Below are 18,693 nucleotides of genomic sequence, written 5' to 3'. Positions count from 1 at the left end.
GGTCGAAACGTCGGCATAAAATAAATAAATATGGTTTTGTTTATTTATGTTGTTCTTTGCTGACCGCACCCCCCGACAAACTTCTTCAAGAAAAAAACCTTAAGAGAAAAACTCGGTAGTAAGACAACAGTTTATCTTCCTCAACTCAAACAGTTGACACGTTATTTTTCGTTCTCTTTACATACAAATACACAAATGAATTAATCGTAATGGTATTGTTGTTGCAGATACGCGTTGTTGGGACCCAGCGGCTGTGGGAAAACTACACTCCTCAACTGCATCATCGGAAGGACCTCTTTAGACGCAGGGACCATCCGATTGTCCGTGAGCAGGAGGGACGATGTAGGATACATGCCGCAGGTAAATGGACCATCAAGTTTTTAAAGAATCTATCAATCATCATTTTCAAGTCTTGAACTTGAGACCGGATTTTAGGGCATATCGTGCTACAGACGCGTAATGGTCTGGCGCTTATAAAATATTTTTCTGAAATAAAGAAAATTTTTCAGTTACAAAAAAATAATTTTAAGCAGATTTTATATATGAGAAATTGAACTGACCGTCGCTCCTCGTTGTATGAAGGTTACGCAACATCAATCGTGTATCGTGATATGTTTTTAAGAAAAAGAAAAACTTTTTTACAATTAAAAATCGTAAAGACTGTAAAAATTTTACCAAATATATTTTTATAATATACAGTTCTATTTTTTTATGTTGGAGATGTAGTCATAAAATAATAGCGGATAAGGAGTTGTCAGTTTAAGATGGGTGATGATAAAGGGTTTGCTAAAATACGTATTTCATATAAAAACTAGTAAATAGATGAATGCATGGTTTAAAGACCACATTATAATTTCTCATCAAAAGTGATTGAATCTGTAATAGATAATTTTATATGCGGAAATATGTAAACATAAAGTATGGCATCTATATTAAACCGCAATAAATATAACCACGATATTGTATAGTCTCAGTTAAATAGCATGATCGGTTATTATTCAATTAGTCAATAATTTCTCTTCAGAAATATTCCAAAAAAGCAAGGGATGCAAAAAACTTAATAGTAAAGACAAGAGATTGCAATAAACTTCAAAAATTTATCACTAATGTCGAAAATTTCTTTTTTATAATTCGAAATTGCTATTATTTTTTTTAAAAACGGGTTTATCCGAGGAAAAGTCCAATATGGTAGACTTTTACTTATTAATTGTATTTAACTTGTATTGGCATAAAAATATAACATAAGTCATCGAAAACAAAAGTAATTGATTAGTAATACTGGTAATTAAGGACTGAGATTCATTCAACAAATATCCGTAAATTGTACATAGATCCCGATTGTGACTATAAAAAATCATTTCCAGAAACGATAGGGGAGCAATTTCTTAGAAATAATGGGAGTATTGCGACCTCCCCCCTCGGCTAGCTAAATGTTGTTAAATGATACCAGACCAAGTATCATAAACATTCAACATACAAAAAATAATTTATAATGTCATAGATAATAATCCAAAGAGATATTTAGGAACTAACTAGACTCCATGGACGATAAATTATAATAAGTTAACGGACTTAAAATATTAAGTTGTAAAAACTAAAATGAATTGAGAATACCAAGGTGATTAATATCAGTGTATAATAAGGTAAAATGAGTTAACAACTCCATAGAAACCAATAGTAGATTCATTTTTAGTTATATTAGATGTCTGCCATTCAGTTCAAGGAGAAAGGTAGAGGTTATGTTTATATGTATTTATCAGAACCTATCTTGCATAAAGGTTACTGGAGAAAAGAAAGGAAATACGTTTTAAAATTTAAAACACGGAGTATTACTAGGATAATATGGAATCAAAAACTTGTAAAATAATATGTACTAATAGAACCTTAAAACAGGTAACGAAACAAACTGGTAAATTTGTTCTACTAAGTATTGTATAAATTCAGTTGTAAGGGCTTTGGATTTTGTTAACTTTCTATTTTGTATCTTACAAATAAGAAATCTTATTTTTGGAGTATGTAAATGTATATAAATAAATAGGCTATTAATGAGAGCATAACATATTGTATATAGGTAGTTGTTCTTTAGAGAGCTAAACAATTGATTTTAGAAGACTATGTTGATTAAGTTAGGAGCATACTAAAGGTGTTAAGTTTCTTTTCTTTATTCCGGACACATAGAGAATGATATTCTGACATGCTAATGCAATGTGAATACTACTTTGGCATGATATAAACATGTGGAAAATCTACCTATTGGTAGAAGTAAAAATGGAAATTAGTATTGAGAACCAAATTATCAAAATCACTTCTTTTTCTCATGTTACTTTGAAGCACAAAACAGCTTGTTTCATTGTTCTTATTAATTTCCCAATTAATTGGAAAAGTTATATTATATTATTAATGTATTTAAATTTTTTTTTAAATACAGGATTAGTTGTAGTTCTTCGAAGATGAATAACAATTTCTTGCCAATATACTTTCAAGTCATAGATATGCGTATAGTAGCTAAACTGACACGGTACAAAGGATCTGGGATCATAAACCAAATTATTTTATTCAGCCCATATCCTGTCGATAGGATTCAAGGAACACAAAAGAATTTTTTGTGCTATTGCATCAGTTGTTCCCTTGCTTCAACCAAGACAAATATCCCGAATAATGGAAAACTTATTATTTATTTATTTTACTTATTTATTTATAAAAAATAACACTAATTTTATTTTGCCCAAATTTCACATTTTGGTGTTCTTCCAGAATTTCTCATGGTTTGAGTTTTTTCTCCACTTTTAATCATTTTAGGCTAAATTTTGATTAATGTTGTATAAAATTTTGTGCTTAAACTGAATTTCTCATATTATGCACATAAGTATGCCTATATTTATCCATTTTATTATTAATTGAATTTATAGTTAAAAATTGACAAATTTCATTACCTGGGGCTTCGGGTAACTACGAAAAAGTCTCTCAAGAATTAGCTTTTCAAAGAGAACGTTCAGTGTAATTGTATTTAACTTGGATTCTCAGTCTCTAATTTGCCCTTCAATCCTAGTTGTGAAAAGTGAGAATTTAGATTTATTTTATATTTTTTACATTATTATGTTATATAACCTATTTTAAATAAAAATCGATTGATTTGATCAATATGTATGTACTGATATGTATGGAGTTTTTTTAACTTAAAATAATTTCTTTTGTCGGCATGCCAAAGATACCGCCGGACCTATGCAAATATCCATCGGCAACAGATCTAAAGAAATGTACAAAAGTATATAGATAACAGATGGTATGCACCCTCTGGGAACGGTTGACCGTGTAGACAGAGTTAAACAAACAAACAGCCCTTATCTTGCACGTGGCCAGTTTAGACATTAGAAAGTATAGAGAAATAGCCGCCGTAATTGATAACAAATAAACACCCCTTATCTCACACGGGGCCTCTCTAAAAACCTCGGAAAAAATAAAGTAAGCCGCCAGAAGCCGGCTTTCTTCAAAGAAGACACTTTTAAAGATGAAAGGTAGGAAAAAGGCCGACTTTCGTCGAAGATCATTGGACCTTCTCACCCCCTCTGAAAATAGAGGAACCAATCAAAGGACAGAAATCAAAAGAAGGAGGAGTCAGAAGGAGAGGGGAGAAAAGGAACAAAAAGAGAGATGGACACCGTTGAGGACAGAGTTTGGTAGAGAGACTCAGGAGGAGGTTCGAAGGAGCCCGGAGTTGAACACAGCCTGAGAGAGCCGGACGGAAGAGACACAGTCTGGGAGAGATGAACACCTGAAGACAGGCCTGAGGAAGAGAGAGCGGCAGCCAGGAGGCGGATATGGACGCTCTTCCGCGACAACCGCCAAGCCGACCGATGTACCGAAACAAGTAAGACCTTTTCTGACGTAATTAAAATGGCAGTAGTAGAATTAATAACTTACAGTCAGTATAAATATCAAAGATCCCAACTGGTACTTCTCAATTCATTCTCTTAGAATTAAAGTATAAGGATACAAGTTACCTAGTATAAGGATACATGCTCTCTCATAATAGTATTCTTGATAATGTATATATAATTGTAAATATAAAACATGTAACAAGGACTTTACTTTATAATTAATAATCCCTGCATGCCACCTCATATATAATAGCATAGTAAATTGGTGAACACGATACCGTTGGAAAGGAACTCCAATGATTAATTATAATATTCATATCTAGCATACCACGGCGGGGGTTTTCAGATGGTGTCTAGTGGTTGAATTAAATATAGCGCATCCCCTTTCAGTTAGTTCCCATCAGGAACTGATAGAGATACATAATATAAATATAAATACATTAATATATGATTAAATTTCAATATAATACCTGTACGGGGAACCCCTAGTCGGGCTTAGAAACCCCGAAGCCCCGTACACGGCAGTACCTAGATATTTTTAATCAAAATTATTAAAAATTGTCTACATTTTGTTATTATTTGTTAGTATTTTGGTTAATAGTATATGTATCTCTTGTAAATACATAATTGAAAAGCTAAGCAGAAGAAATTTTGGAGGAAATTTTTAGATTCTCCTTCCTAGACAGTGCCTGGGATTGTTTTTCAAAAACCTGAAATTGGTGGTATTAAGAAGTTGAAAAATTGTATTCCAGCCTTCATAATAGCTTTAATTAGTAGCCTTAGTAGGTGAGTTTAATTTGATCTAATAAACTTATGTAAGGTTTCCGATCTATCTAATAGATCGGTAGATGGATATCATATTTTGAAGAAGTTAAGAAGTAAAGTTGGTTATTGTAGGATTTGGGTGTTTTCACTACACATTTATTGTATTTTACTACAAAAAAAAAAAAAAAAGCGCAACCCCCCTGGAAGGTGAAAACAAATATTTCTTGAAAACTTTTATTTTTTTTATGTATGAATACAACTGACACTTTTATTTCTATGCCTTTAATTAGAAATAAAATTTTATTGCAAATTTGTTATTTAAACTATGTTACTATTTTAAGTCACCTGGTACACAACTACGCACTCTCCGTCTTCAGAAAATTCATGGATCCGTCACTGGTGTGTGGTGAAATAGTATGAGTGGCACGCCAATCATTTTTCGAATAAGATGAATTGTTGATTGTTGGTAATAGTGGGATGCTCAAACCCAGCGCAATACTAAACTGCTGCCGTACAGCCAGAAATGGCGAGGAAGGGGGCAAAAAAAAATTGATAGATAAATATACTATTAGATAGATGATCAGTAACATGTATCGCTCCTTTAACAATGACGAAGCGACCTCCCATTCATTAATCACAATCTTCTAAAATTGCATATTGGCAGATAAATCGCCTCCAGGAAACGAATAAAACTCTTCCCTTTATCAAACAAACAAATAATTACTTATCTCTCACACACGTGGACGATAATTCATAAAAAATGAATGGTTTCAATACCGACTGAATTCTTCCACTGCCTGTAGAATAATATCTAATAAATATAATCCAATAATAACAGTTCTACTGATAAAATCACTTGATGGACAATGAGGATAATTAATTGCCTGATTGGAACTGGGTGCGGATGATTTAGTTCACCTCTACACATGTAAAAGAGCTAAGCTGTGATTAACCTGTTTACAGAAGGTTGGGATTTTAATTATCTTTGTTTATTGGATCTCGAACACGGCAATTATGGATCTCGTTTCATGCCAAGGCTTCATTGACAGTTTTCATAAACTTAACATTTCTATAGTCTTCTACCCGTGGTGTTAGTCCCTCTTATATTACAAAACCACCCGTAAAAACTATCACTTCCATTTTTTTAATTAATAACATTTACTTTTTAGTTTTTTTTATTGTTTTATCATACATCTTTTGAGTTTTAGGCAAAAATTAATAAAGTTGTCTATTGACATCATTTCATGGGTTTGTTCTGTTTAACGTAATAATTAAAAAATAACTAATAATTATATCAATAAATAAAAAAAAAATATTTTAAGTCCTAAGCGAGATTAGACAACTCATATCCCAATTAAGTATGCAGCAGTTCAATATTTTTAATACTCACGAAATATTTGAAAATCAGAGAAATGTTAACTGTCTACCAAGGAGCCGTGACGTCTAAGATAACATTTTCATTTTTGTTTTTAGGCCTTTCAATAATATAATCAGTAATTTAAAAACTGTTTGTTTTTCCTTATTTATCCTATTCAGATAACAACGTAAATGTTTTTTCGAATCCTCGGTATTGTATGATAAATTCTTTATCTTTTTTTGTTCTTTTCCTAAAACATTTTTCAAAGTCAAGTATAGCAAGTTTTTATCGTTTGAAAGCAATCCGCCGTCTAACGTTGAAGTTTTATTTTTGTCACGATTCAATCCAACGTAACCAACAAAAATTTAAACACACTCAATTATATGTTTTTCCTTCATTTAGAATGATGATCTAGAACATTTAGAATTGGTAAAACAAGGTAAACCGAAATAAAGCTGTCGGCAGTTTTAAAATGTAACAATGTATTGAGTTTTCAATGTAGCTTGACATCGAAACAAAATAAATTAACGTGTGTATTGCAAATAACATGTTTTGTTGTAATGTTCACTATATTATGCTTGGAAGGTGCAAATATGACTTTTATCCTGCAATGAAATTTTGATGCATGTGGTATTTTTTAAGAGTACTAAACAACGAAATCAACATTTTGTTTGTTGGTATTGATTTTTCTTGAAAAGTAAAGTTTTACTCTCTTGAAAAATTAATTGTAACTACGCATTATACCTCATTTTAATTAAATATATTTTTCCAAAAAATTGCTTCCTCTTCTCGTTTTAAGCAAATATTTCTAAATGATTAAGGACCATCTCTGGGGATTTAGTGGGGCGGGCCCAGCCATCCTTTCCGGCCTATATATACATAATATTATATATGTTAGTAATATATATTATGTTAGTAATATATATATATTATGTTAGTAATATTTATGTCTAACTGAATTGATTGAAATTTTTAAAAATAATTACAACGTGATCAACTTTAATAATAATTTTTTATTACTCTAATAACTTAAGTTTAAGCAAATAAATATAAGAATAAAGCAATACGAGAAACAAAAACTCTATCTAAAATTAATAATATATATTAAATTGACCAAACCTACTGACTGCCCTACAGTATACTTCAATAATGTTGCCCTTACCCCTGTTGAACAGATCCGCTACCTTGGACTACATCTGGACAAACGACTAACCTGGAATCCTCACACAAGACTGAAAAGACAGGAAGCTGCACGTCGATTTCGACTATTTCAGCACTTACTAGACAAACAGTCCAAATTTCCAATTCATTACAAAAGACTGATCTACATGACAATAATAAGGCCTATCTGGACATACGGCGTTGAGCTTTGAGGCTCCACTAAACCTTCGAATTCCTCTCGTATCCAATTCTTACAGTCCAAAATCCTTCATAAAATCTCGCTCCTAATTATGCTCCCTACTTTGTCACAAATAAAATCATCCACAAAAACATTAATGTTCCATTTGTACCCGATCTAGCCCGAACCAGATATCAATCCTTCCATTATAAACTTCCTAACCACTCAAACCCATGAGTTTCTTATCATGGTTCCTCTTTTATTCCAGAAAATCCTCCAAGGCGTCTGAAATGAAGATCCCTCGAGACCTTATAGTGAAAAAATGTTTTAAGAGTTCTACCAATGGGTAGTTCCTCTACATGCTTGTACCATACCATTATGATTTCCTCAAATTTACTTGATGTATTTTATGTACAGTTGTAAATATCAATAAATAAATTAATAAAAAAAAAAAAATGACCAATCTAACAGTTGGTTAAAACTGTCCTCTAGGTCCATTATATAATCCGGTACTTATGAATTTTGTTTTTAAAAATTTAATAATCCTTTAACTGGAAGAGTCTTATGGAATTAAAATGGATTTAGTGAATGACACAATTTCTTCCTTATTAAACTACAATAGTTTATTTCATATCATCAGCAACGTTTCGGGAGATTTCCCCCATCTTCAGGCTGCTAAAAAACAAATTCAACAAAACCATAAACATGTGCTTGCAACAACACTAATATATCATATACACTCAAAGAACTATTTATAAATTATTTACTTGATAACAAAAAACCTATATATGACATATAATTTTCTCCTATTTGTCATACTTGCTAATATATTATAATATTAATGTCATTTATTGAGTAAAACATTCTAATGGTCATACATTATAGGAGAATAATTACCTTTCTGAAGGTTATCTTCCATTGTGATAACAACCATATAGACTATAAAATAATTTTCTCCTACCTCCTTTATCACATAAATCTCCCGAAACGTTGCTGATGATATGAAATAAACTATTGTAGTTTAATAAGGAAGAAATTGTGTCATTCATCAAATCCATTTTAGTTTTTAAAAATATTTTGCTTGAAAATAGCTTTCTTAACAAGATCAACAACGTTACTTGGAGTATTTGAAAGTAATATGCGATTTGGATCTGGAATCGGGACATAAGTTGTTGTGGTTTCGAGCTCTAGGTATACTTTATTTGAATTGTTTATTTATTGTTTTCAGATTCATTTACGTTTGAGAGTTTTGTATGATAACGCATATCAGAATTTAGTGTAATTTACAGGAATTTATGAAAGTTTCAGGTTCAAATGACGTCTTTCATGATAGTAACTTATTTTTTAAAAAATGAAAAATAAAAATAGTATCAGAACCATCCAATGCTTTTTTTTGTTATTGTTAAGTATTGTTATTTTCTTGGGTTCTATTATCTTTTTACAATTCTAAGCAAGATTTGACGTTTTTCCTCTAAACTCTATCTCGGAAAAGTACACTGAATGGGTATGTAAAGTTCAATACCTGGCATTAAAGGCAAAATATTTAAGTGAACTTATTATTTTAGATTTTATTTAAGAGATGAATATGAGGTTTTTCTTCCTGGAAAGATAAAATAATAAATACATTTAAAAAAATTGAAAAAGTTTACTTCATAATGAAAAGCCATTTAATTATGAAGGTGGAAATGGTTCTGAAGGATGCCTGCAAAGCAACTAGTAACTGAGAAGTGCAAATAATCGCAAATGACGTGGAGCAATCTCCAATAAATCAGCGAATTACAGCACGAGTGATTGCCGCTAGATTATTTATGACGTTGTACATAAAAGGCCTGTAGGAATAGAGCGCTTACCGCATTACAGAAGATACAGAGGACAAATGCAAACGAATGCAGTTGAAAGGAGACGTTATCAATTTACTGGTTTCCTAGGAAATGGGAGAGGCTGAGATGATGAGGTCACAACTAATGAGACAACCAAGGTTCGAGGGTCTAATGTCATACCAAGGTTCTTAGGTAGTAAACTTAATTCATCACATTACTGTTAGCGTATCTCGTCCCGTGACGCTGCAACCCAGCTTGGGAGTGGGTTACATTATAGCCACCTCTATAACTGTCAACCGCCTTGAAATTGTCAATTAGAAACTGCAATTAGTTTCTAGAATGATTCTATGGCTTTACTGTTGATTAACAATAAATGAAATCCTAAAAGTAACGAATTCAAGACTGGCAAAATTACTACTTATAACCTTCGCGGAGCGGCCTGAAAAAGGATTTATTGCTTAACCAAGACTGAGTTTTAATGAATGACCTGAAAAAAATCCAGTATTGCAACCATTTAACCTTGGAATGAATACGGCACATCATTAATTTCAAGAATTTTTAGTTTTTCTCTCTCCAAAAACATTCTACTTCTATTTAATATCAATTAATAATTAGTTCGGTAGTTAGAAATTATTGAAATATTTATACTTCCATTATTGTACGATAAACAAAATAGATTTGTACCATATGCCAACTTAATTTTTTTTTTTGAGTCGGTCATTCCAGCCATATTTCTGTAATATTCGGTCTGGTTGGCTGACTATGGAAAATGGACAAGCGAAAACCATTTGATCAATGCCATTTAGGTAAAAACCAGTGACTCGTACAAACGAATTCACGATAAGAGTACAAAAAAAAAACTATTTACTTTTTATTTTCGCTTATATATCTCTATTCCATATCTTCTTTTTCATCGATATATATCTATTTTTTAATTAATATATTTTAATTTTTAAAATAGTCAAGGTCACAGTTTAAAGGATCCTAACAAGAGAGAAAAAATGGTAGTGGCATTATGTATATGTGTGACTGTAAAAGCATAAAACGTTAAATTATTATTATTATTATTATTATTAAATTATAATTAAACTGAAGGTTTTCAGGTGATTTAAAGGCCATGATGTTTTATAGTTTAATAATAAAGCTTTTATGTATACAGTCAAATAGTCAGTTTTCAAAATGTGGTTGACTGGATATAACCGGAAGTGTAGAGAAACAACGTTGTTCAGTATTTCACATATGTTCTCAGTTTTCAATATGACATATGTTTTTGAGAATTGTGTTGAATGGATCGTGAAACCTAGGTTAATGTAAACTCCACTTAAATAAATTATATTGATTTGATATAATTCAAAATGATTTAAAGTGAATACGTTATTGTTATAGACAAAATAGACTATAGAATAACATCTCTGAAAGTACTTTAAGATTCTCACAATTATGTTCGAAGAACATTGTTACTAACAGATCGTGATGAAATCAGATAATCATGTTGCTGACAAGTTAAATTTTATTAATTTAGAAGCAGTTGTCGTAATGTTGAGTTTCGGGATGGAAACCATGAACGAGACTTTTTTTAAAATCATTTTTGCAAGAATATTCCGTCCCCCCCCCCCATTTATTTTATGTAATGAAAACGTTATTATTTTGAGAGAGAGGTGGTACATATAATTTTAAAAATAAATGCACCACCGGACGCCAAATAGTGTAGGGAGTCATCATAGAAAAACTAAATTCTCAAAGTTGCTGCAATTGGGATCCAGAGGTGTATTATAAGCTAATTTAAATCTAATATTGACGATTTTTTTTAATCAATCGTTATAAATCTCGCTCAATTAATTTTTATCTTGCAGAGTGTTGCTTTGTACATGATGCTGAGCATTCAAGAGACCCTAGCTTACTACGGACGAGTGTACGGGCTGGAAGAGGAAGATATCCAGGTACAGGCCGTGAAGCTTTCACAGTTGCTCGAGCTGCCGCCATTTCACAGGATTAACGATACTCTCAGGTAAAATAAGATAATTATTAGAGACTGTTACTACTAAAGAGTAATTAGTAATTAATGATATAAAATAATTAAATTTATATTGCACTAAAAAGTACGAACGATTTTTCTATTGTCAGAGATTCCAATTTTTCTTTTTAATATTAAATCCTTATTTTTACGGCTGATAAAAAAAAAATTCTTGAATACTTGACGCGACAAGGTGAGCAATTCTTTTTTTGGGTAACTTACAAACCTACAAGTTTAAGCTTTATATGTAAGATTAGTGTTATAGGCTTATAAGCGTCAAAGCACCTGCATATATAGTTGGCAACATGTGCGCAGATGGTTGATAGTACAACCCACTATCAAGCTGGTGTAGTACTACAGTACTGCCACAAAAACAAATGTCATAGTTACACGGTAGTAGTGGCTTCGACTGCAGTCATTGTTGACTAACACCGTCACAGCTGAACCTTTACTTAACCGATATAATGTGAAAGCGAACCGTAGTTACAATTTTAAATCAGTGGTAATGTATTTCCATTGAGCCCTGTTTCATAATAAAGTACAAACTCATAAAATTAGTCTTGTAGATTATTTTTGGAATTATTGTACTGACTTTTACAATTCTGATTTATAGTTTTATACTTTTTAACACATTATCACAAACATTTGGCATCATCTTGAAAAAACTAGTATTAGTTCTTGTCTTTTGTTTGTATTTGTGAACTTTTTTACATTATTAGCTTTCATTATGAAACAGGGCTCTATTATTCAGGACCCTTGATTCACTAATGTATAACTTTTAAGTGATGTATATATAATTGTGGTAAATGAGCATACCAACAAATATTTATCCCTTTATAGAAACAGGAGTCAGTCATTATAGACACATCGTCAGTGCAAAACTAAACTGGCGTATCTGCAGTTTTTCTATCCTGAGTTTTATTGCAGTTTAACGTGGTTTCCAATTCTCGACGGAAAGTAAAATGATAAATGAATATGCGATATCTCTACTTAACTCTTTCATTCTCAGTGCGACAAAATGTCTCTTTGGACGCTTCTTTCCTTGCCTTCCTCGTACTAAAGGGACACATTTCCCCCTACCACAGGCACAAATTGGGACGCCTTTCCGCTAACACTGAGACAAAAGGCCATTTTCCGACCCAAAAAAAAAAAAATTCAAAAACTCGTATTTTCCATCCTGAATGCCTCATTAAGAGGTTATGAGACAATTTTTTTTTTTAATCACTTATTTAATAATTGGTAGTGAAAGCGTCAAACTAGGAAAATTCAATAAATACTAGACAAGGAATTATGAACATAAAAATTAGAAATCAGCAGGTACATTAAATTTGCGGCTATAATTCAATAAGTTGTCTCAGAAAATTTATGATACGCCACTTTGGCATTGTATCAAAGCCATTTCGACCCAGCATTGTACATTTGCAAGTCAATTATAACACTGAGATATTAAAACATCTGTAGTAATGAGTTAGATATTATGGGAATTAAACCCTATTTAAAGTAGAGCCATATTCCAGCCTGTCCGTATTGGCAACATTTATTTCCAATGTTTAACTCCATATTTTATTTACGATATAATGGACAGACAACTCGTACCCCAGCGATTTAAGAACGTATTGGGCCATCCAGAACAGGAGTATAGATAGCCGTACTTTATTGGTAGAGCCCCTTCTAAGGGGTATTACCTCTTAACCTGCAGTTCACGTGCTCGTTTTTACTCAATATCTCTCGGTTCGTAGAATGGACTATAAGTCAATCATTAACTTACAGAATTTTATAATATTTGATACGTACAAAATATATTCATGATAAGAAATAACCTATTAAGTACAAAAGTAGGTTCTAATTGGTAATTGAATTCCGATGTGCATCATGGTGCAGTCAGAAACTCAATATTGGAAGTGAAAAGTAATTATAAACAAAAACTAGCAATTACAATCTACCTTGACTATAAAAAGACTGATCTACATGACAATAATAAGGCCCATCTGGACATACGGAGTTGAGCTTTGGGGCTCCACTAAACCTTCGAATTCCTCTCGTATCCAATCTTTACAATCCAAAATCCTTCGTAAAATCCTCAATGCTTCTTATTTTGTTACTAATAAAACCATCCATAAAGACCTAAATGTTACTTATGTAACCGATCTAGCCAGAACCCGATATTATTCCTTCCATAATAAACTCCCTAACCACCCAAACCCACTCGTTTCTAACCTTGCTTCCTCTTCCATTCCTGGCAATCCTCCGAGGCGCCTGAAAAGAAGATGGCCTGGTGATCTTATATTGTAAACTGTTTTTAGAGTTCTACTACTGGGTAGTTTCTCTACATCCTGTATCATATCATTATGTCATTATGATCAAATTTACTGGTTGTATTTTTTTATACAGTTGTAAATATCAATAAATAAATAAAATAAAAAAAATAAATAAAAAAAACTTGACTATAAAAAATTCATGCTTTAGGAAATGGAAGATATCCAAGAAGCAGACAACTGACATTCTCCGACTTCTCACACTGTGCTTCGCTGGACTATGACTGTAACTATCAGCTTGTAAACGGACTAACTTATGGAACTAAACCTGCTGGATGCTTACTATTGGACTCTTCTGACTAAACCTGACGAAAGAACTGCTAGGCTTGACAGAGTATGATTTCTTACCCTCTCTCTAGAACAGTAAAAATTAATTTTAGGATAATCACTGGTGATAAAGTACTGCTCGCAGTCTTACCTAATGTTTCAACATGTAATTTACATACGTATGATATTTTCTTAGAAGTTAAAATCTCATTTTCACTAATTTTAATAAATACGTTAGGAGTAAATTAACTTTCATGGACATAAGTGCCCTAGACAAGTATAACTACTTCAGGAAAAAGATTTAGAAATTTATTTCTAACTTTAGATCGTTATTTGTCAACCAAATAAAAATATATGTATGCTACAATATTGGCAAAACGTTTTTCGAAGAATGATTTAATGATGACAAAATCACCTTGATATTATTTTTTATTATTATAAACTCGGTAAACACATGTTCTGTTTAGAAGAATTTGTGTGAAATAAATCTTCGAAAAATAACTATAAAGTAAAAGATACTATTTCTGGTCCCTGGAGTATTGTAAGAGTCCAATGAAACGTATTCTGATTTAATGGCTTAGTATTCTCGTTGACTCGCTAAATAACTATTTATATTCCTGGTCATAATCGTAAACAAAGTGCTAATCTATTTACACGAAAACCGATCGTAAAATAACATAAATTGTGATTCCATGAACGCGTAATTTTCCCTTTATTTACTACGTACATCATTGAAGTTAATTCGTATGTTATTTATTTACTAATTTTTTTTTTTTTTTACTGTGAATCGATGTGAATGTTAAATAAAATTATTTGTACTGATATTGCATTTGAATTAAATGCATTTACGTCTCGTGAATGCTCTACCGTCATAGAAATTAAAACACTTTTTCAATACTTGATATATGTCTTGTTTATTCTTTTTTTGTATATATTTTCAGAGAGGTTTTTTTTTTTTTTCCCTTCTATTTTTTTTTATTTTAGTATGGATGAGATCATTCATCACTATTACCTATTGCCCACAACTGTGTGGCAGATTGTAATATCTATCAATAAATAAATCTATCAGAAAAAAAAATACTTGATATATTATAGCAAATATATTATAGAAAATAAGCAAAACAGATTTTTATGTAAATAGATGTATATCAATCAGAGAAAAAAGAATAAGGTAAAAAAAAGTTCAACACATTAACATTATCAGGTTATACTGGCTGATCTCAAAAATGACGGAATAGTGAGACTATAGATAAAAATCACGTATATATATATAAACCGTTTTTTGTCTAGTTACTTTTATTTCTAGTTTTATAAATTGAAACTGAATAAGAAAGAACTATTAAAACATTAATATATTTTTTTCAAAGAGTATCGATAATTAATCTCTATCAACTGTCTACACTCTGTGAAAAAAATGTAAGATTTAGTGAATTAATCTAAAGAAGAAGTATTTCAGCATTTAAAATCGGAACTAGCTTGATCGTACGTATTCAACAAAGAATTTGAAAACGACTCAAGAAATTAAGAGACGCATGTACGAATTGGATATAGAGATGATTCCCTTACCTTGGACAGTTTTTCTCTAAAAACTAATTGACTAGATTAGTTTTTGTCCATCTCATTTCAAGAAATAATAAAAAAAAAAAACACTAAATACTATTATTGAATTAATTTAGGGTTTGTTTTAGAAATTAATTACTTAAATCTTTTTTTCATCCCTGGTAGAGAAAACATTAGGCATATTATTCTTATCCACAGGGCGCCACTCTGAGAATGGGGAAAACTGAGTTAAAGATTAAATAAAAAATAAAGTGAACCTCTACAGTTATAGATTGACTAGGCTGTATTATACTAATATAGTGGGGAAAATGGATATAAAATTGGATTCGTTGATGCGAAGACGGTTCTTCGTACAAAAGGTTTGCATGGAGCCTGGCAGAGCTAAAGTCGGCTACGTCAATATTCTCGCTTATCTGTAATTTCGAGGCTGAATTAATTCTACATTCTCATTTCGCTAGAATAGGTTTAAAACATGTAGGACGTTTACAGAACACACATTTTGGTTGAAGTCGGTTCATCAGAACGTTTAAGCTAGTAACCTCTTGTTGACCTGAGTACGTAACATAACAATAAAAATACGAGTATAAAGCATAGCGAGAGGTTAAGTTTTAAAAAATTAATTGTCAAGTTCTGGTTAGGTTAAATCCTGGACTAAATTCAATATTGAATGAGTAAGAGTTTCTAAAGTTACAACACGTTATTTTTTTTTTTATTATCGAACATTATTTATTGATAGATATTACAATCTGCCACACCGTTGTGGGCAATAGGTACTAGTGATAAATGATCACATTCTTACTAAAATAAAATAAAATTGAAAAATAAATAAATAAATGAAAAAAAAAAAAAGTACGTAAAAATAAATAAAATCTCTCTTACAATATATACAAACAGAAGGATAAAAAAAAAATGAACATAATCAAACTATGTGCATGAAAAAATAAATAAATAAAATAATGATAAAAATAAAAGAATCTCTAGTCACACTTACACTCCTATACACAATATTTACACAATCGACCTGAAGAACACTGAGCCCACTCTATCCCCCACGTGTGAGCTCATAAGATCCCAGCGCATCCCTCTCACCGCATCACTGGTAATGAGCCAGTGGAGGCTGAACAAGTGCGCTAGAGCCGCAAACATTCAACTTGAGTGGAGAATCTGACCATTGCCAGAACTCCAATTGTCCATTTTTACTTTACAATAAGTCTCCTAGCCACTGCCGTTTCAACCTTCGAGGTGGATTGTAGGGATGGGTGAAACTATATAAGGATTGAACCAAAGGATTAGGATGGTTAGAAAGGTTTATATGGAATTTTGAGAATTTGGTTGGCATGAGGTCAAGGACAAAAGGGATATGAAGGTCATGGTGTAGTGATACAACACGGTATTAGCAGCTCTAAACACTATGAATAAGTACGAATATATCATTACTTCAGTTAGTGTGAAAATGACCTTTCAATTTTTTTTTTTTTCTCTCACGATAAGAACAGTTAATAGAGGTGCTAGATTACTTTGATTGAGATAAAGTAATATTCTACATAACTACTACAATTTATTTTAACAAGCTCATTCAACCTTTATAGATAGGCGATCACACGATCTTGTTGCAGAAACAAATTATGTCTGTATCGTTTTATTTTGCAATTCTTCACTTCACATAGGTACCTTAAACGAGCGATATAAAATAAAAGATTAGTATTATTGGCCATGTTTGATGCAGACGATTTTACGTTGTTTTTTTTTTCTTTTGACAATGTTAGTGTGAGAAGTCTATCTTAAACGCCGTATACATTGCGCAGACGAATCAAATGAACTTGCAGGTCGAGGGAGGGGAAGGACAAATAACCCGTCACCACGTGAGCAGTGAACCGTTTTTAGCATCCCGGAACAGGAAGCTAGTGTGCAATGTACTTGTTTGATCCGGTGCCTATATATCGATTCTATCTGCCGTATATTATATTTTATTATGTAAACGGCCTTTTTTTTACATGTAGTCATTTAACTCATTGAAAAATTATGACAATAAAATTGTATCAAGAAAGATAAAGTTTTGTAGAGTTGCTCTTAAAAAGCATTCGAAATAAAACAGACGTAAACTTAACAAGAATATCACCTGACGATTTTCAATTTACATTGAATAGTGTCAGGTCTACAACTGTGAAACAAGACATTCTTTGAATCTGTGATGGTTTGCTAATTTTTTCACATTATGCTTATATTATATTAACTCCATGAAATCATTCTTAGTATTTCCAATACTTATTGTATAAAAATTAACCATTAGATAAATGGTTAACAGCAGAATGAAAATTTTAGTGTACTGCCATGAAAACTATTATTAAAAGTACTTTTCTGAAAACTGTTGAAATTGGAGTCAACTAATTTGTCAACTGAAAGGTTCATTTGGAAAATTAGAACGGGTATGTATTGTCACATTGATTAATATATACGTCCCTATGTTTTGAATATATTGGTGGACCCGTTTTGAGATTATTACGATTTTTGTGATTTTCGAAAAAAAAAAAAAATCTACTGATCAGTGCAAGCAAAAATTATTTTTTATTTTTCGGTTGCCATAAAAATCCGTATATAAGGGCTTCTCGAGATGGAAATAACGAACATCGCGCGGCCTCGGATTTAGCTTTCGATTCAGTTGTCTCTATGTTTTCTTTTTTCGACATTAGTTATTCATAAAAGTCTTTAATACTTTGTATTTGTCCTTTGTTTGTACTTGCTAACAATGAGAACTAGTTATTTTAAAAAAAAAAATTAAAGATACTTCAGAAGAAGACCTTTTGAAAAGTTGGCATTTAAGCGCTGTTAGACTAATTCAGTGAAGGTAAGACCTATCTGCCAGTAAAGACAATTTAATTGTACATTGATTCGCTGAGCTTAATTAAAATCTTTTGATCTGTTTTTGAGATCGAAGATATATGAAAAATCGATTCCGTAAAGTGGAACTTCCAATTCACCGGTTATATCGAAAAAGTTGCAATCACGTCAAAATCTTAAATATTTAATTTCAGTTTCGTACGACAATTCGTTTTTGAGGTAGACTAATATCACAGAGACAGTTTTATCAGGCTTCGTTCTTGATTCAGAGAACCTCAAAACGTACATTTCCGTTGAAAACTTGAATTCCATATTTCGTAAGATCATAGTACTGTCCTTTACTATATATCCCATATATAGATTATTTAATGTAAAAATATCTTTTCTGAAACGAGCAAGGATTTTTTCAATAGCAGGATGGAATGTGAACGTTTTGTGATAAGCGTCCCAGAGCGGTTTTTTTTTTTTTTTTTTTTTTACAGCTGATGATGAAACATTTTGAAAACGATTAACAGGTACCTAATATGTAAAATTTACAGA

At 31.6% G+C, this 18,693-nt stretch overlaps 1 protein-coding gene and 1 long non-coding RNA gene across 2 annotated transcripts in view; one reads left to right on the top strand and one right to left on the bottom strand.

Annotated features, from left to right (window-relative positions):
• Window positions 1-5,453, bottom strand: part of LOC136796887 (uncharacterized) — a 27,043-nt gene extending 21,590 nt beyond the window's left edge. Inside the window, exon 1 of the long non-coding RNA XR_010844672.1 lies at window positions 4,989-5,453. This is a non-coding gene — a long non-coding RNA (uncharacterized lncRNA). The remainder of the gene's footprint in view (window positions 1-4,988) is intronic.
• LOC106685248 (ABC transporter G family member 23) overlaps window positions 228-18,693 on the top strand; it is a gene marked incomplete at its 5' end in the record, with an annotated part of 34,466 nt that continues 16,000 nt past the window's right edge. Inside the window, 2 exon segments of the mRNA XM_014427812.3 lie at window positions 228-360; window positions 11,013-11,167. Coding sequence (XP_014283298.3) covers window positions 228-360; window positions 11,013-11,167 — 288 coding nt within the window.

This window comes from Halyomorpha halys, unplaced genomic scaffold, assembly GCF_000696795.3.
Source record: "Halyomorpha halys isolate HHAL.00 unplaced genomic scaffold, Hhal_1.1 Scaffold673.1, whole genome shotgun sequence".
Classification (NCBI taxonomy): Eukaryota; Metazoa; Arthropoda; class Insecta; order Hemiptera; family Pentatomidae; genus Halyomorpha; species Halyomorpha halys.
The sequence above is the reverse complement of the archived record's forward strand: the minus strand, read 5'-3'. Positions and strand labels throughout refer to the sequence as shown.